Raw genomic sequence first — 19971 nt, 5'->3', positions numbered from 1 at the left:
ATGTTCCTATAAGATCCCCTCTCATCCTTCTAAATTCCAGTGAATTCCAGTCTTTCCAGTCTTTCCTCATATGACAGTCCCTCCTCCTGCCCCAGGGGGTATGGGGAGAAGGCAGGAACGGGGTAATGTCTACTGTTTGAGAATGATCAGCCATGATCACATTGAAGGTATTTATTCACAAAATGCTGGAGTAACTCAGCAGGTCAGGCAGCATCTCGGGAGAGAAGGAATGGGTGACGTTTCGGGTCGAGACCCTTCTTCAGTCTGATCTTGACCTGAAACGTCACCCATTCCTTCTCTCCTCAGATGCTGCCTGACCTGCTGAGTTACTCCAGCATTTTGTGAAATAAATACCTTCGATTTGTACCAGCATCTGCAGTTATTTTCTTATACTAGCCATGATCATATTTGAATGGTGGTGCTGGTTCGAAGGGCCGAATGGCCTACTCCAGCACCTATTGATTGTCATCCCGGGGATTAACCTGGTTGCACCTACGATTAACCTGGGATTAGCCTAAGCTGCACTGCCTCAATAGCAAAGGATGTCCTTCCTGAAATGAGGAGACCAAAACGGCACACAATACTCCAAGGTAGTTAGTGACAGCCTTGCTGGGGCATGTTTGCGTTTTACGTCCGCGGGTCTCATTATTAGGTTTGCAAGTGGCGGGTTTGACGCCCAGCCGCTGTGTAGAGGTGTTGGGGATGTGCTGGTGGGGCCGCTCAGTGCTGGTACCACGGCCCCTGCCCCTGTCTCAGACTCAGTGTGTGATGTACTGTTGGCGGCGCCGGTGAAGCGGCGCGGCGCAAACCTCCCCTTCTCTCCTCTCCTCTCCTCTCCTCTCCTCTCTCACACTCCACTTCCCCAGCCCGGCCTTCGTTCATCCTTTTCCTCTTCCCCCGGCGGAGTCTGTGTGGACACTTAACCCCGGCCCCAGACACCGGACAGGTTAGTAGCGATGTGTTTAAACTTGTCTTGTTGCGAGGAGCGGGCTGTGTGCGTTTGTGCGTATGTATGTTTGTGTGTGTGTGTGTTTGTATATGTGTATGTGTGTATGTGCGATTGTGTATGTGTATGTATGTGTGTATGTGCGTTTGTGTGTGCATGTGTGTATGTATGTGCGTTTGTATGTGTGTGTGCGTATGTGTGTGTGCGTATGTGTATGTGCGTTTGTGTGTGCATGTGTGTATGTATGTGCGTTTGTGTGTATGTGTGTGTGCGTATGTTTGTGTGTGTGTGTGTGTGTATATATGTGTGTGTGTGTGTGTGTGTGTGTGTTTGTGTGTGTGTATATGTAGGTGTGTATGTGCGTTTGTGTGTATGTGTGCGTGTGTATCAAATGTGACTCTCGCACCGATACAGGGCACCTTTGTTACGTTGTTACTTTGTTACCTTGATTAATCTGTTACCAAATCTACCTGCTCCCACCCCGGCGTGTCGGAGCCGGCACCGACTGCTCGTTCTCACTGAAATAACACTGAAGAAGGGGTTCTCGACCCGAAATGTCACCCCTTCCTTCCTTCCTTCCTTCCAGAGATGCTGCCTGCCTGTCCAGCTGAGTTACTCCAGCATTTTGTGTCTGTCTTCGAAATAACACCCAGTGTGTGTTATTTACAGCACTCTCTGTAATGGAACAACTCCATTTGTAATCCGATTATTGCTTCATCTTGCATTCGCTCACTGTCTGACCCTCGGCCAGAATATCGCTTTAAAAAAAATCCCTGCCTCATTGGCGTGTGCTTCCTCTAACATTATCACCAAGCGACCAGTCACAGAAACGAAGAGGCCTTGAGTAACAAACTCACTAGTGAACGCACTGCCTGTCATTTCCTTGTGTTCCTGCTCCCTCTCCTGTCCTCTCAATCGTTCTGCATTGCACTTCCAGTGAGCCCAACTGTGCAGAAATCTTTCAAAGGTATAATGTCTTCACCCGCATCAGGAAGTCTGGGTGACCGTGATGTTTAAACGGCAGGTACCGTCCGGAGGGGAGAAAAAATATTGAACAGACATAAAAGACGGTAAGCCCGGAGAACTGACGGAACAGCAGGTTTGGTGGAGATTTTAGAAACTGGATGTAAACACTGTGCTCCAGGGGGGGGGGGGGGGGGGGGGGGGGCAGGTGAGACATAGAAACATAGAAAATAGGTGCAGGAGTAGACCATTCGGCCCTTCGAGCCTGCACCGCCATTCAATGTTTCATGGCTGATCATCCAGCTCAGTAACCTGTGCCTGCCTTCTCTCCATACCCCCTGATCCATTTAGCCACAAGGGCCACATCTAACTCCCTCTTAAATATAGCCAATGAACTGGCCTCAACTACCTTCTGTGGCAGAGAATTCCACAGACTCGCCACTCTCTGTGGAGATGAGGAAGAACTTTTTCAGTCAGAGAGTGGTGAAGGTGTGGAATTCTCTGCCTCAGAAGGCAGTGGAGGCCAGTTCGTTGGATGCTTTCAAGAGAGAGCTGGATAGAGCTCTTAAGGATAGCGGAGTGAGGGGGTATGGGGAGAAGGCAGGAACGGGGTACTGATTGAGAGTGATCAGCCATGATCGCATTGAATGGCGGTGCTGGCTCGAAGGGCTGAATGGCCTACTCCTGCACCTATTGTCATTGTCTATTGTCTAAAGAAATGTTTTCTCATCTCGGTCCTAAAAGACTTCCCCCTTATCCTTAGATGGGAAAGATTTAATAGGAACCCTAATAGGAAGATTTAATAGGAACTTTTTCTACACAGAGGGTCGTGGGTGTATAGAACAAGCTGCCAGATAGTTGAGGCAGGCACTATATCACATTTAAAAGATATTTGGACAGGTACATGGATAGGAAAAGTTAAAGGGGGTACGTACGGGTCAAATGCAGGTAGGTGGGGCTGGTGTAGATGGGGCCTGTAGGTCGGTGAGGACAAGTTGGGCCGAAGGGCCTGCTTCCATGCTGTATGACTCTGACAGAGAATTTAGGAGAGAATAGAAACTTCCATGTATCTGTACATTTGGACAGGTACATGGATAGGAATGGTTTGGGGGGAATATGGGGGGCCAAATGCGGGCAGGTGGGACGAGCTTGATGGGGCATCTCTGTTGGCAGGGACAAGTTGGGCCGAAGGGCCTGTTTCCGTCCTGTGTGACTCTGTGACTCTAATGTTCCAGGGCTTTGGTGGTGGGGTGACACAAAAGCTCGCAAACAATTGGAAGGAAATATAAGGTGTCGGAGAAGTCAAGGAGCTGTGAATTGAAGATCACCTAGGTGTGGCAAAGCTCTGAAGGAATGTCATGTCTATTGGTCAGGGAGCCAATGAAAACAAGGAAATACCTTCAAGAATATAAAACCAAAGAACAAAACCTGTGGGAAAGTGCTCAGCAGGTCGGTCGGCAGCTTTGAAGAGAGAAATTTAGTGTTGTATTTCAAGTTAAAGCGTCATTGAAATCTAATATTCCACGCCTCTTCTCTCCTTATCTCTCAGCCTTTTGTCTTCTTTTTTATCTCTGCCCATTTTCCACCCATCTGCTAACCGACCCTCTTCTTCTGTATTCACCTATCACTCATCTGACTGTGACCCGTCCCCACCAATCTTCCAGCTTTTTTCCCCATATTATAATCAGTGTGAAGAAGGGTCCCAACCCGAAATATACTGGGTCTGGAGATTCCATAATTAACTTTCTGGTGTTATTCATCAGGATTGGGTTTAATATTGCCACCTGTCCCGAGGTACAGTGCAAAGCAATGTTTTGCATGCTATCCAAACCGATATATCGCACATAAATACAATCAAGTCAAACTCCAGTACTGTAACAAAGAGAAAGATACAGAGTGCAAAATATAGTTCTCAGTATTGTAGCGCATTAGTTCCAAAGACAAACAAATGGGGTGGATGTGAATCTGACACTACCCTGGCTTATGGAAGGACTGTTCAGAAGCCTGATAACAGAGGGGAAGAAGCTGTTCCTGAGTCTGGTGGTGTGTGCTTTCGAGCTTCTGTACCTTCTACCAGACGGGAGCAGGGAGAAGAAGGAATGACCAGAATGGGATAAGGCTATGATTATGTTGGCTGTTTTTCCAAGGCAGCATGAAATGTAAATGGAATCAATGGTGGGGAGTCTGGTCTGTGTGATGGACTGGGCTCCAACCCGTAAGACATTAGAAAATGAAGGTTTTTTAATCAATAATTGTGATGTGTTGACATGTGCAGGGGAATGTGATGAACAAGCGTTGTGACCACATGCTCTGTCCCTTCAGGATTGTACCATGGAGGTCGATCCTAACAAGTCACCAAAGGCAGGAGAGAATGCCTCCTGCAATGGGGATGCCTCTACATTGCCGACAGATCTTCAGCTGCAAGCTTCCCCCAAAGCCTCACCATACGTTTGCACGCTGAGTCCACAGCTGATCGCCAAGGCACAAGAAGAACTTCAGGAGAAACCGGAATGGAGACTTCGCGATGCACAAGCCCTGAGAGACATGATTTTGAAGGAGGCCCCGAACTTGAAGACCCGTATGGACGATGCCTTCTTGCTGCGCTTTCTCAGAGCTCGCAAGTTTGATTACGATAGGGCACTGAAGCTTTTATTGAATTACCATGCCAGCCAAAACACCTGGCCAGAGGTGTTTTCAAACTTGAGGCCATCTGCAATAAAGCGTGTGCTGGATTCTGGATTTCTTACTATGCTGCCTCGTCCTGATCCGCTCGGACGATATATCCTAGTCATTCGACCAGGTAACGTGGCAAGAACTGTGAGCTTTTTAAAAATACGTAGGAAAGTTTGAATGTTAAATTGCCAACTACATTTTAGTTTAGTTTAGTTCAGAGATTCAGCGCAGAAACAGGCCCTTTGGCCCACCGTGTCTGCGCCGACCAGCGATCCCCTTACACTAGCACTATCCCACGCACTAGGGGCAATTTACAATTTTTACCGAAGCTAAATTAACCTACACACCTGCACGTCTTTGGAGTGTGGGAAGAAACCGGAGCACCCGGAGAAAACCCACAAGGTCACGGGGAGAATGTACAAACTCCGTGCAGACGACACCCGCACTCAGGATTCACAGACATTACCACAAACTGGAGAAAACTGATTAATAACATAGGATTATTAATTACAGACCACAGGATGTTTCAATAATTGGTACAAAATCTTCAGCAGCACGCTGGTAAATCACCGAATCGTATAATGGTGATAACACTGATAGAGGTATTGGGCCCATCAAATCTCTATTGGTTCCATCCACATACTTTTTCAGCTCCTTAGAGTCTCTCTATTCACATCACAGGGGCATGGTGGCACAACGATGGAGTTGTTGTCTGACAGTGCCAGAGACCCGGGTTCAATCCTGACTACGGTTGCTGTCTGTACAGAGTTTGTATGTTCTCCCTGTGACAGCGTGGGTTTTCTCCGGGTGCTCCGGTTTCCCCCCACACTCCAACGATGTGCAGGTTAATTGGCTTCTGTAAATTGACCCTAGTGTGTAGGATGCGAGTGGAATAACATGGAAGTACTGTGAATGGGGGGAATCGCTGGTTGGTGTGGACTCAGTGGGCCGAATGGCCCGTTTCCCCACTGTATCTCTAAACTAAACTAAACAAATGTCGACCGTTTCCATCTACATACTTATTCAGCTCTTTACATTCTCTCTAATCAAATCCCTTTAGTCCCTGATTTATTTATTTTTGTTTCACCACCCAGGTTAAATTGACTGCACAGTTGTTGCCTTATTTATCAAAACCGTCTGTGAATGTTTGCAATCGCCCAGTCCCCACTAACCCTGAATCTAGAGGCGACTAATTGAAGTTATCGTTCCCTTTTCTCTTTGCTTGGTAACACAAGTTTAACGGGAGGACGATTTCACCATGATCTTTGTCCTCCTACTGTACATCTCCCTGTTTTGTAGGATGCCTCCTTTGGCAAGGTAGCTTTTATCAACTCGGGCTGAGATTACACCAATTTATGATGAGCATACTTTTGGGGTAGGACCAGAGGACACAGCCTCAGAATAAAAGGATTTACCTTTACAATGGAGTAGAGGAATCCATGACTTGTATCCCTCACTTTAAACCTCTGCCCTCTGGTGATAGACAGACATGCAAAGGGGAAAGGTTAATTACTTGTCCATAGCACTGGCTTGACGATATTACAGTTACTTTTAATTTAGAGACACAGCGTGGAAACAGGCCCTTCGGCCCACTGAGTCCATGTCGACCAGCAATCCCTGCGCACTAACACTATCCTACACACAATAGACAATAGGTGCAGGAGGAGGCCATTCGGCCCTTTGAGCCAGCACCGCCATTCAGTGTGATCATGGCTGATCATTCTCAATCAGTACCCCGTTCCTGCCTTCTCCCACTGGGGACAATTTAGAATTATACCCAACCAAATAACCTACAAACCTGTACGTCTTTGGAGTGTGGGAGTAAGCCAAAGATCATGGAAAAAACCCACGCAGGTTACGGGAAGGACATACAAACTCCATGCAGACAGCACCCATAGTCAGGATCGAACCTGGGTCTCTGGCGTTCTATGGCAGCAACTCTACCGCTGCGTCACCGTGCCTGCCTTTCTTTGGTCTTTGTTCTGGGTCTTTGTTCACGTCAGTCCTTGTCCAGGCCATCCTCGTTCTCGGCGGTGACTTCAGCTTGGGTGTTTATGCTCAGATCATCTGACTGCAACAAATATTGTGCCTTTACTTATCAGATCAGCTGCACTTTATCCACGGAATATTTCTTGGATCTTCTAAGGAATTCAATAATACACTTTAAGAATTGATTATTTCAGCCTCTAAAGTCATCCCCATAAATTAATTTAACAAATAAAGTACCGACCACTGCATCAAACACAAGTGACCATACTAAGTAATTGCATTTCACAAGATGCTGGAATAACTCAATGGGTCAGGCAGCATCTCTTGAGAGAAGGAATGGGTGATGTTTCGGGTCGAGACCCTTCCTCAGTCTGAAGAACGGTTGCAAGCTGAAACTTCACCCATTCCTTCTCTCCAGAGATGCTGCCAGTCCCGCTGAGTTACTCTGGCATTTTGTGTCTACCTTTGGTGTAACCCCATGTCTGCAGTTCCTTCCTACACGATTGTGTTTGACACGCAGAATTATTTAGAGTTTGTGGGATATACTTCAATTTTGTCTTTTCACGTGAACGATGGAAGAAATATCTGTGGGCTTGTGTTCCTGCAGTTACGTGTTGTGGCAAACCAAGGGAAACTGTGTTTTACTGCAACGCGAACTGTTACTAAAAGTCCGTGTTCTAATCTTTCCAGGAAGATGGAAAATAACTGATTATCCCATAACTGAAAACATCCGTGCCATTTACATAACATTAGAGAAGCTTGTTCAGGCAGAAGAGAATCAGGTGAACGGAATAGTCATTCTTGCGGACTACAGTGGAGTTGCCTTGTCCCAGGCTGCTCAACTTGGCCCCTTTATGGCCAAGAAGGTCATTGGAATTCTTCAGGTAAATAGAGATGTATTCTTTCCAGGCACCCATAGCTTCTCCGAGGCTGAAAATACATTATTATCGTCACCTGTAAATTCTTCCCACAGGATGGATTTCCAATGAGGATAAAAACCGTCAACATCATCAATGAGCCCATAATCTTCAAGGGGATTTTTGCCATCATAAAGCCTTTTCTAAAGGAGAAAATGACGGAAAGGGTAGGTTCCTTAAATCAACTTCTTGTTTCACTGTTGTTGAATTTAATGCGTGTTTTATCAAGACATTTGAATACTCTGCACATTATTATTATCTAAGAGCATTCTAGATAGTCTTTTAAAAAAGACGCAAGGTGCTGGAGTAACTCAGTGTGGGTCAGGAAGCATCAGCTGCTCCAGCACTCCAACTGAGCTACACCAGCATTTTGTGGCTTTTTTTTTGTAAGCCAGCATCTGCAGTTCATTGTCTGTCTAGTCAGTCTAGTAACATACAATTGAAACAGGTCCTTTGACCCACTGAGTCTACATCTACAATGTCCACTCATATTTGGACTCGATCCACCATATTTACACTAATTCCATGTTATTCTATCCCCAATCCCACCAGTTCTCTCCATCCTCTCCTCTCCCCCCCCCCCCCCTCCCCCCCCCCCCCCCCCCTCTCCAGCCCCATCCAATTCCACCACTCGTCTGCACGCAAGGAAAAATTAACAGAAGGACTTTGCCAAGCTGCATGTTTTTGGACATGCCAGCAAAACTGAGCACCCCAGGGAAACATGTGCTGTCATAGAGGGAACGTGTAAACTCCACACAGACAGCATCAGAAGTCAGGATCAAACCCAGGCAGCCAGTGCTGTGAGGCAGTGGTTCTACCAGCTCAGCCACTGTGCCGAAAAGATCACATTGTACATTGCTTTGTGCATGTCGTGTGTCATTTAGGATTTGTGTGACAGTACCATTCATGCCAGCAGTGAATGTTACCGAAATAAAGGCAAGTTTACAATATGAAAGAAATATTGTGCTAGGCACTCGTACACAGACCAATGGTTTTAACAAGGTACGTTCATACGATCATCCAAGTGCTTTGTAGAACATCCAGTTATTATCTGGAGACGTTGAACCCCTTCCATAGTTTGTTCTTGAGGACCATTCAGTTTGTCTTCTTGTCCCATCCACCACCTGTTTCTCTCCCACGTGCATTCTCTCTCTCTCTTTCTCACGCGCACAATCTCCTTTAGTTCCCAAATCACGTTTCCTCCCTGGAACTAGCTATTTGTACACTTTATTTATGGGCCCGATAAATCCTCACAGCACTTATTTAATGACTGTACATCCATCATCTGACGTGCAATTACAGGGGAACATGCGTAAAATACACAGAGACACAACCCTCCATCATTTCTTTCCCTATCTGTTAGTTCTCAGACACTTGAAGGCCAATTGGGAAGGCCAGCTGGTTATCAGGTTTCGCTAAGTCTGCTTCCAGCTTAACTCAGCAGTGTCCTTGGTAGTCGACAATACATGTGAAAGGACTTTATCCTGAGAATATTATTTTGTTTTCAAATTCTAAAGATCTAATCTTATTTTATTTAATGCTTAGTGCAATTATGGGAACATAATTTTTTTCTTCATTCAATGTCATTCATTCTGTTTTCTACACATTGTCTTTTGCTCTCTCTTTCTGCTTCCTTTCTCTTAGAATTTCTCTCCCCCTTCTCTCTCCCTCTCCCCCTTCTCCCTCTCCCCTTCTCTCTCCCCCTTCCCCCCCCCTCTCTCCCCCTCCCCCCCCCCTTCCCCCCTCTCCTCCTTCCCCCCTCTCCCCCCTCCACTCTCCAAATCATTTTCCCTCTTAATTCCCATTATCGATAAAATAGGAAATAAATGATTTTGGAAGGCTGATGCCTCAGTTTGTTTCACATACATATTCCTTCTAACTGGACAACTGAGTTTTTAATTAAGTATTCACCTGGCCCAAAAAATAATTATGTTGTTATAGTATCTGCTTTTGACCATTTGTTTTCAATTGGTCTCTTTCCTTCACGTATTTCAGATTCCACTTGTCTCTCCATTCAGAGTTGTCTTGCCTTCCCACCTTCAAATAATTCTACCCGTAATTTTGGAAGCCTATTTCTTTCTACCTTTTCATCTTGATTATTGGAAGATTGATTTTGTTGTCTGTTTCAGAGCCGGGTTTTTTTCCCCCCCCCCCAAATTTAGAATTGTTCAGCATGCAGTCATTTGTATTTCTTCATAAAGACTCGGGTTTATTTTCCTTCCATTTTAGTTTGTTCTTCACGGGTCAGACCTGAGCTCTCTTCACAAGGATATTCCACCCAGCATCCTTCCTGAGGAGTACGGAGGTACAATGGGAAAACTCAACACCACGGCCTGGGCCGAGTCACTGCTGGCTTTTGAGGAGGAATTTGTGGCCGAATTTTGCCAGACGTGCTCGCCGACAGATAATTCACACACTCAGCATGCGGACGGACCGACCGAACAATCAGGCCAACAGTGTGATGATTCCTTCAGGGGAGTGAGGTCGCAGTTGTATTACTGTTATTAACAAGACTGATTGGTACTTTCCCCTCAAAGGTTGTCTTTTTTTTTCTGTTTGGTGGTGGAGTATTTATACAAGTTTAGATGCCTTGGCCACAGTGGTGCAGCCGGTGGAGAGGACGGCTGCTTCCAAGTCCGGTGGCAGGCAGTAGATGGGAAAGTTCGGTGAACTTCTGTAACTTTGTCGGGAAAGTATTGTATTGCCTGGGTGGGGGTCTGCTATGTGATTTTACCGGGTTGTATGCAAAACAAAGCATTTCACTGCCCCCTAGGAACATGTGACAATAAAGTGTCATTGCGTTGACTCATTGAGTGGGTGAGAAAGTGGGATAACGTTGAACTAGTGTGAACTGTGACCGATGGTCGGCATGGACTCGATGGGCTGAAGAGCCTGTTTCCATGCTGTATCTCTCTAATCTCTAAAGGGCGGCACGGTGGCACAGCGGTAGAGTTGCTGCCTTACAGCACTTGTAGTGCCAGAGACCCGGGTTCGATCCCGACTAAGGGTGCTTTCTGCATGAAGTTTGTACGTTCTCCCCGTGACCGCGTGGGTTTTCTCCGAGATCTTCGGTTTCCTCCCACTCACCAAGGACGTACAGGTTTTTTAGGTTAATTGGCGTGGTATAAATGTAAATTGTCCCTAGTGTGTTTAAGATAGCGTTAATGTGCGGGGATCACTGGTCGGTGCGGACTCGGTGGACCGAAGGGCCTGTCTCCACGCTGTATCTCAAAAGTAAAATGAACTAATCTCCAAACTTAGAATAAGTAATTGTTTCAGACATTGAAGAGACTCTATTGTCTTCAGTTTCTCACATACAGTTCTGTTCAGAGAAATTGGGCATATTGAAGTTGCTGCAGGTGAGAGAGAATTATAACGAGCCTAGCCCTCTACAGATTCTCTCATGTTTTTGACAGTTTGTAATGGCCAATTTTTACAAAGCCTTTCGCTGCTGGGCTGTCCAAACATGTGTGGAATTTAGCAATGCTTGTCCATCTTTTGCCATCATTTATCATAGAAACACACAGCCAAAAAGGCAGATATATGGTCTCAGTCAGAGCCACCTGATCCCAATTCCATGTCTTCGGTTTAAGTTGACTATTGTCATATGTGTTGTGTTCTTTAAAAAGATACAGTGAGTCCAACTGTTTTTACGCGAGTGTTTATTCAACCGCCATCTGCTCCCCCGGGCTCCTCCATGTCGCCCTCTGATGACCCCCTACCAATAGACCTGTGTAGTCTTAAAGGCACATTGCAATAACACCACATCTCCCCTTTCTAGAATCAATCGGTAGACTGCGGTTGATTCACCAGACCTTAGAGGATTCTTCTGCCTCTTTAGCTGGAAGGTCTGTTCCTATCTGAACTAAATTAATTCAACATAAGTACATGTAAACACATTGTCTTAGTGAAAAGGATTTTACCCTTTTCACTAAATTAGAAAAACATTTTTCTTTAGAAACTCTCTTTTTTTTTCCACTTATAGTTCAACCTATCTGGTCTCACCACTCTTCTCCCAAACCTGGTTCTGGGAGTGGATGGCAGTTCTGGAATGTTCTCTTTTGGTGGTTCTGCTGAGCTCTGCTCTGGAATGTTCTCTTTTGGTCTGCTCTGGAATGCAACCTGGGAGTTGCTCTTTCATACCACCCCCACTCTGGTCTGGCAAGGGTTTCAGGGGAATTAGATGGCGACGGTTTCGCCTGACCGTCCCGTGAGGTCCCTCCACGATGTAAGAGCGGGGGGCGGTGTGGCTGCCGATCACAGCTCCAGCTTCGCCTTGATCCGTGACCCACACTTCTTGTCCGGGAAAGAGCCTGTCGGCACGATGCCGCAGGTTGTACCGTTGTGCATCTCTGATTCTCTTCTCCTTTTCCTTCCACACAACCCCTTTTCGTCAGGCGTTTCCCCCATTTTCACAGGGGCACGCGACAGCGTATCAGCTGTCCACAGACACTTTCCTGGCACATGAGAAATGGAGTAAGAATAGCGCATGAGGCGCATCCGGAAACGCTGAATCCGTGGAGGGAGAGCATCCAGTGCCTGTGACCCCAGCAGACTCAGGAGAGGCTTATGATCCGTCTCCATCTGGAAGTGTTTACCGATGAGAAAGTTGCGGAACCTTTCACAAGCCCAGGTCAGGCCCAAGGCCTCTTTCTCCACCTGCGCGTATCTCTGCTCCGTTTGTGTGGGAGATCGCGACACGTAGGCTACCGGTCTCCACTCCTCATCCCATTTTTGGAGAAGTACACTTCCCAGGCCGTAAGATGACGCGTCTGCTGAGACTTTGCATTCACGGTTCGTGTCGTACATGGCTAGTACAGGTGGGGATACCAGTGCATTTTTCAAATCTTGAAACGCTCTTGCCTGGTCGACGCCCCACAGCCAGCAGTTCCTCTTTGACAGGAGGTCTCGCAGAGCCTTGTCTCTCTCTGCTAGTTGCGGGATGAACTTCCCCAGCTGGTTAACCATTCCGAGAAAGCTCCTCAGCTCACTCACATTGGTCGGCTCCTCCATCTTCCTTACAGCCTCAGTCTTGCTCGGGTCAGGACTAATGCCACTGGAGGAGAGGACATGACCAAGAAAGGTCACCTCTTCCTTCGACAGGTCACATTTGTCAATGTTAAGCGTAATGCCCGCCTTTTGGATCCTCGCCAGCACAGTATGCAGACGAGCGTCATGCTCCTCTCGTGTTTGGCCCCAGACCAGTACATCATCCATGTGGCAGACGATTCCCTCGAGTCCCTCTGTGACCTCTGACACCATCCTATTTTGAAAGTGTTCGGGGGCAGAGGCAATGCCGAAGGGCAGCCGCTTGAAGTAGTAACGACCGAAGGGTGTGATGAATATTGTGTATTTTGCTGAGTCTTCGGTCAGGGGTATTTGCCAAAACCCCGTGTTGGCATCCAACTTGCTGAATATTCTGGCTCCAGCCAGCATCCCCAGTGTTTCCTCCACCGATGGCAGGATGTACTTTTCTCGACACACCGACTCGTTGAGGTTAGTGAGATCGACGCATATGCGTACGGCTCCTGTCTTTTTCGGCACCACCATCATGCCTGAACACCAGTCAGTAGGCTCTTCAACCCTGGTGATCACCCCCAGGCCTTCCATGCGGGACAGTTCTCGCTCGACTTTACCCATCAGCGGCAACGGAATCCTTCTGGGTGTCTTCAATGAGAACGGTTGGGCCCCTGGTTTCAGCTTGATGGCATACTGCTGTCGTACCTCCCCGAGACCGCTGCATAGCTTCGGGTAGCTAGTCTTAAGTGTCTCTATGGTGATGCTGTCTAGCCGAACCACAAGCTCCAGCTTGCCGATAGCAGGCCTCCCCAGCAATACAGTGTGCAGGTGTCGTGTGACGTACACATCCTCCATCACCCTTTTCTCTCCTTTCACCAGGAACAGCCCAGCGACGCCCACAACTTCTAGTGGACTCCTCCCGGGTCCCAGCAGTGGCTTGGTTGCTTTACGGAGGGTAGGTGGATCGCTGTCTCTATAGATCTCTTTAAACACGGTGTGGGGTAGGACTGTAACATCGGCGCCGGTGTCAATTTTGAATGACACGTTTTTATCATTTATGTCGATGTTTACCATCCATGGCTCTCCATCGGCTGTGACGCTGCCTAGGAACATAACATCCTCGTCCTCTTCAACTTCCTGCACGGTTTTGGGTGATCTACACACACGCTTGTAATGTCCCTTTCTCCCACATAAATGGCATCCTTTGCCGGGCAATCCTGCCTTGGATGGGACGGAGAGCTGCCACATTTATGGCACTGTACACTTTTCCCCCTGCTGTGTTGGGCGCTGTGTGTTTTGAGTTGGTGGCCATAAGCCTGGTGAGGTTTGTTTTTGGCACCTTTACTACTGCTCTTATACACTCTGTCCACAGATTTAGCATCACTTGTCTCTGTCCTGGTGTCACCTCGCAGAGAAGATTGTTGCCGTTTCACCTCCTCACTCTGCCTCGCCATATTGACGGCCTTTTCGAGCGACAATTCTGCGTCAAGCTGCATACGTTCGGACAGCCGCTTATCCATCAGTCCGACAACAAGCCTGTCGCGTATCAGCTCGTCGTGTAGCACCCCGTAGTTACAGTGCTCTGCCAGCGCATATAACGCAGTGACAAAGGCATCCACTGTTTCATGTTCTCCCTGCCTGCGCATGTTGAACTTGGCACGCTCATAGATTATATTTTTCTTTACTATGAAAAATCGTTGGAAGCCATCGCGCACCCTTATGTGCGTTCCGCTTTGTGCTACTGTCAGGTTTAACCCGCGCAGAACATCGTCCGCATCATCTCCCATGCAATAAATCAGCGTGTTAACTTGATTATCTTCGGAGCTGGCATTCAAGTTACTTGCCAGATGGAACCTTTCGAACCTCCGTATCCATTTATAGACAATAGACAATAGGTGCAGGAGTAGGCCATTCAGCCCTTCGAGCCAGCACCGCCATTCAATGCGATCATGGCTGATCACTCTCAATCAGTACTCTCAATCATTTGGCCCACTCTTGCGGCTTTGAAAAGTCGAAGGACTCCGGAGGCTGGATGCTAAATGTAGCATTTGGTCCTACCGGGGCTCTCTGTGCGTTGTCGTCTTGCATGTCGCACTCTTCTTTCTCTTTTGCCGTCAACGAGCTCCAAACGATAGTTGTTCGACTCAAAGTACACTTCACGCACCCTACAGGACTTCTGACACCATGTTGTGTTCTTTAAAAAGATACAGTGAGTCCGACTGTGTTTTTACGCGAGTGTTTATTCAACCGCCATCTGCTCCGCCGGGCTCCTCCCTGTCACCCTCTGATGACCCCCTACCAATAGACCTGTGTAGTCTTAAAGGCACATTGCAATAACACCACAATATGTACCGAGGTACAGTGAAAAGCTTTGTTTTGCTTGCTATCCATTTTAATCAAATATTATTCTTATTCCATTACATCAGGCAGTGCACACCTAGTGCATTCTCTCCAAAGGGAAATGTTGAATGTAGAAGCTGGATATTTCACCATGGTAGAAAGTGTAAGATCTAACTTTTAATTTTATGATAACTGAATGCCTCAATACAATACTCGGATATTTCCATCACCCACTTTTTTTTTCAACAACCAAAATCTCTTATTGTTAAGTGTTACATGGAAGGGATAAAATCAAAGAAAATATTGGTATTCAAAGAGAGACACAAAATGACGGACTAACTCAGGCAGCATCTCTGGTGAACATGGATATGTGACGTTTTGGGTTGTTCAGACTGGGGGGGTATTTCTTTTGATTGAAGAAGGGTCCCGACCCAAAACATCACCTATCCATGTTCCCCAGAAATGCTGCCTGACCCGCTGAGTTACTCCAGCATTTGTGTCTTTCTTTGGTACACCAGCATCTGCAGTTCTTGTTAGAACATTAGTATTCAAAGCATTTACTCAGTAACGATAAACTATAATTTTACATTGTTGCTCTGAGCTTTAATGATATGCTGGGAAGTACAGTATTTATGAATAATTGTCTACCTGAGGTATACTGTAAATGTACAAAATTTAACAGAAGTCACTATAATGAGCAAGAATCTTTAATTATTTCCAAAGACACTAAATATTTTCTATGAAAACAATTGCAATAATTGAATAAAATGCAGCTCCTTATCTTTTCTCCCTATGACCAGAAGTGATCCTTTCAAGATTATACTAAAGAGAAAAGTTCAACAGCACGTAACATTCTTTCGTTTGCGATACAGTCAGTTGTGCTCAATCTAGATGAATAATAAAACATGCTCCTAGATTTCTCAGAAATTGAGGAAGTATTATCAAATAAAACAGTGAAGTTCTGCTCTAACTATCTCTTCCATCTGTATCTGGCGAGACAATATATTTAGGATTGTTAAAGGCAGGCCTCTGGAGTATCACAGTAGTGAAATCAAGTTTAGTTTATTGTTTCTGCACAAGTATAGTGTAATGAAAATCCTGCTTGCATCAGCATCAGAGAGTAAGGAAATTAGACAACACAAATTCTACAACAGTGAAATAAATACTGTGCAAAAAAAGCTGGGCATTAGTGCAAAAATACACAATTGAAAACAAGCCCAAGGAAGTGCAAGAAGTGGGGCATAGTGGTCAATTGCTGAGGGAAGATCGGGTTTGTGCAGGTTGTTCAAGAAAGTTAAGAGTATTTTGTCGTGTGCCAAATCACTTTAAACTTCTGAGAAAGCCTTCAGTAATATACAGAATCAGCAGGTCGACACAAAATGCTGGAGTAACTCAGTGGAACAGGCAACATCTCTGGAGAGAAGGAATGGGTGTCGTTTCGGGTCGAGACCCTTCTTCAGAATCAGCAGTATCATTATAAAAACTACCAACTGAATTGGCACGAGGGTTTTTCTTGTCTCTTTTTATTCATTACCTGATAATTTAACAAAAGTAGTTAATTTACCCCAAGTTTTTGGAAGTATAATTAACGTTTTTAGACCAAAGATAATGCCTAATGTGCGATTTGCAGATTATATAACAAGTGAGAATATAATGGTTTAGTCAGCTTTTGTCATTATACCATATTTTATTATAATGTTGGCACTCAAGTAGGAAGGGTATAAACTGGATCAAATTATTACCTTTAATCTTCCTCATGATTAAATAGAACAACTACTGAAAGAAATGAATTGGATGGGCATAAAAGATGGGCATCTGTAATTCCATTGCAAATGACCAAATACATAAGATAGACACAAAATGCTGGAGTAACTCAGTGGGACAGGCAGCATCTCTGGGGAGAAGGAATGGGTGACATTTCGAGACCCTTCTTCATCCGACCCGAAATGTCACCCATTCCTTCTCTCCAGAGATGCTGCCTGACCCACTGAGTTACCTCATCATTTTGTGTCTATCTTTGATTGAAACCAGCATCTGCAGTTCCTTCCTACACCAAATACATAATGTGTGCAATATGTAAAAAAAGATTTAGGGTTGTCATCAGTTCAACTAATATTGTCAGAATTTCAGACATTTATTGTATTGAAAAAAGCTCAAAAGGCAAGGGTTTTAAAGTGTGTTGTGAAATCATTTGTGTCTTGGATTGAGCTAATCCTAGTTCAGGTTTTTCATATTTTAGGTAATAAAGTGTGAAGCCCATTGATTGCTCCCATTTGGCGAGTTTTGCACAATTAAGTCTCAAAGTTGTTTTTAGTTTCATAATTCCCGAGTCCCCACAACCTAATGTAGTATCTATCACCTGTATTCCAGGAGCTGTTACATTTATCAAAGTAGGAACGAATTTTATGTCCAAAATTGAGAATTGGTATTTTAATAATTATTTTTACACTGTAATTACAATTATAGAAGCCTGTTGTCTGTTATTTGATGTACTTCTTGAAGTCGATAGGTTATAGGAGCAGATTAAAAGCCATTCGGCCCATCTAGTCTACTCCGCCATTCAATCATGGCTGAAGCACAAGATTAGACTTGATTTATGGAAGACTGATTTTGATGGATGGTTATGAAGAGGGGGTTGAGAGAGTATTCAGTAAAGCACTACATCAGTGTTATTGAACCTGCAGGTCATGTTCTACCTCATTCTCCAAGTTCAAGACGTTAGTCCCTCCTTCAGATGGGATAAGTTAATTCCCTATAATTAATTGGCATTTTAAAATATCTTGGCTATTGGCATCTACTTTTGTCAGCATAAACACATTCTATTATTCTACAATATCTCAATAACCTTCTGTTAGGACCTTTGAATAAACAAATCCAGGACAGGAATGCAGAGAGATTCGGTGGGTATAATAATGACTTCATGATTCCTGTATGCTGCTCCAAGTAGGAAGTTGTCTGTTTTTATTTGTGCCACTTCTTCGATGGTGGTTCTTGTCAGTTCAACCCCTTCAGAAGTTAATATTTAAAAAAATCAAAATAACAAATCTTTTGAATTTGCCCTGTTTGGAAGGATTTTGATTTTCATCCAATATTTCAACAGGTCACCGAGAAGAGGAATGACATAAAAATTAGATGAACATTCTTAAATCCAAATCACTTGCTTAATTTAGGCACTAGCAAAACTTTGACCATACTGCCCTGCATGTTGTTTGTTGTCTGTGTTAAATGGGCTAGATATTGAGTGGGAAGACACAAAATGCTGGAGTAACTCAGCGGGTCAGGCAGTATCACTGGAGAACATGCATAAGGGATGTTTCGAATCAAGACCCTTCTTCAGACAGATGGAGGATTTCGACCTGAAATGTCATCTAACAATGTTCTCCGGTGATGTGTGGGAAAGAACTGCAGATGCTGGTTTAAATCGAAGATAGACACAAAGCGCTGGAGTAACTCAGTAGGACGGGCAGCATCTCTGGAGAGAAGGAATGGGTGACGTTTCGGGTCGAGACCCTTCTTCAGACTGCTGACAATGATACTGTCTGACCCACTGAGTTACTCCAGAATTTTGTAAATTTCTGAGGTAAACCAGCATCTGCTGTTCCTTGTTTCTAGATATTCGGTGGCTTGTCTTTGACAGGAAAACTTAAGGCAATGTACTATATTTTCTGAAAGTGCCATTAACTACATTTGGTTTACCATTTATCATTCGTTTAGTAGTTAATTTTATACTGCAATAATGAAACTTCAATGGTTCTTTATTGCCACGTAAGCATAGCACAGTGAAATTCTTTTGCATGGGGTTTTATTTTAAAATATGGGGTCTAAATTGTAGATGACCTATTTAATTTCTTATTCTAGAATCTCACTTTTAATCCATTTTGAATATAAACCCAGAGTTGAGAAGATTTTAACAAAGAGATGGAAACTGACATAATATGATGTACAAATTGTTGTTGAAGTTAGTTTTGTTCAATGCTTACACTATCAAATGATCATTTGTGGCTTTCAGTGAGTAAAACAGCTACCAAAGAAAGGTTGTCAAGAAAACAGGCAAACCTTAGGGAGTCTGGACCTTGGGAGACCACAACCTTCCTGTAGAGCTCAAGGAAGCTCTGTTTATCCTCCATAGCACCCAATGACTTATTTCAGTGGGCAGAAAAAATATGGCACTGTTCCTTTTCAAATTCAGTACACGTCAGATCCCAATGGCATATTAGGGCTCTACTTGACTGGGGAAGGTAAAGATCATGAATGTAAGTAGATAAACTCTCTGCATACAGAATTCTGATTTCTAGAAAGTGGAAATATTTGAGAAGTGCCAAGTTAGTGAGTCAGTAGGCACCTGTTTCTATGATTTCTTGTGAGCAGTCAGGTCTTTGATACCATATATCTTTAATATATATTAGACCATCATAATTCTTGTGCCAAACTAAAGAATTATTATTCTATAAACTCAAATATAGCTCAAATCAGGAAAAGTTACATTTTATATCTATTAAAAAAACACAATTTTGCAGATGTCAGGATGGCATATTGTCTTATGTTCTGAAACTGTGTAATTCCGTCTAGAAAGTTTGAAAATTGTTAGCTTTGTTAAATATGGAGTTGTATTAAAATTGTGGCAATACAGTGCATTTTCGCCGTTTGACTTGTGATTCCATCCGTGGCACCAGAAACTGTTCTGAGTTTTCTAGGGTGGAAAATCAGATTGGATTCCAACTTTCTTTCCAACTGCAGGTGTTAGAAATGTGTAGGTGATGTTGAGCAGAGGCAGCATTAAACCTGGCTCTTATTCCTTCCTACACCAGTCTGTCAAAAGTATTCACATAAATAAAGGGTGATCTAATCCATATCCTCAAAGATTCAACTCTTCCAGGGAAGAAAATTGGAGGTGAAAATTTTTAATAATTTAATGTTTTATACTGTCTCTTTTGTACGGGAATTATTTAGAATAACGTGTGAAGTCTTTTTCTTGGGTAAGCAATTTATTTTGTTTTTGGGTCATGGTCAATCAAAATACTTTAAACAGGTCTAAATTGAAACTTGGTGCCCAATACTATTGGGACATTTCCAAACTGTATGTTACAAGAATATTACACAGTATGTTAAAACTGTCAATAAAAT

General features: G+C 44.4%; 1 protein-coding gene across 3 annotated transcripts; it reads left to right on the top strand.

Annotated features, from left to right (window-relative positions):
• The first annotated feature begins 700 nt into the window (after positions 1–700).
• ttpal (tocopherol (alpha) transfer protein-like) lies at positions 701–19931 on the top strand. Of its 3 annotated transcripts, none has more exons than XM_078419037.1 (5): positions 701–946; positions 4232–4709; positions 7262–7455; positions 7545–7655; positions 9718–19931. In XM_078419037.1, the coding sequence occupies exons 2-5, from the start codon at positions 4241–4243 to the stop codon at positions 9994–9996; spliced, it is 1053 nt and encodes a 350-aa protein (XP_078275163.1). In that variant the 5' UTR covers positions 701–946; positions 4232–4240; the 3' UTR covers positions 9997–19931. The 3 variants fall into 3 exon arrangements, with proteins under 3 accessions (XP_078275163.1, XP_078275162.1, XP_078275161.1); XM_078419036.1 differs by lacking the exon at positions 701–946 and adding an exon at positions 1854–2016; XM_078419035.1 differs by lacking the exon at positions 701–946 and adding an exon at positions 3263–3358.
• The last annotated feature ends 40 nt before the right edge of the window (positions 19932–19971 follow it).

This window comes from Rhinoraja longicauda, chromosome 22 (assembly GCF_053455715.1).
Source record: "Rhinoraja longicauda isolate Sanriku21f chromosome 22, sRhiLon1.1, whole genome shotgun sequence".
Lineage (NCBI taxonomy): Eukaryota > Metazoa > Chordata > Chondrichthyes > Rajiformes > Arhynchobatidae > Rhinoraja > Rhinoraja longicauda.
Note: the sequence above shows the minus strand (reverse complement) of the source record. Positions and strands in the feature narration are given on the sequence as shown.

Bases quoted from the DNA above. Each gene is read 5' to 3' on its own strand.
- ttpal (XM_078419035.1), top strand. From the start codon at position 3,263: ATGTCATGTCTATTGGTCAGGGAGCCAATGAAAACAAGGAAATACCTT. The intron at 4,710-7,261 runs GTAACGTGGCAA...TAATCTTTCCAG, and splicing joins TATCCTAGTCATTCGACCAG to GAAGATGGAAAATAACTGAT. The intron at 7,656-9,717 runs GTAGGTTCCTTA...CTTCCATTTTAG, and splicing joins AGGAGAAAATGACGGAAAGG to TTTGTTCTTCACGGGTCAGA.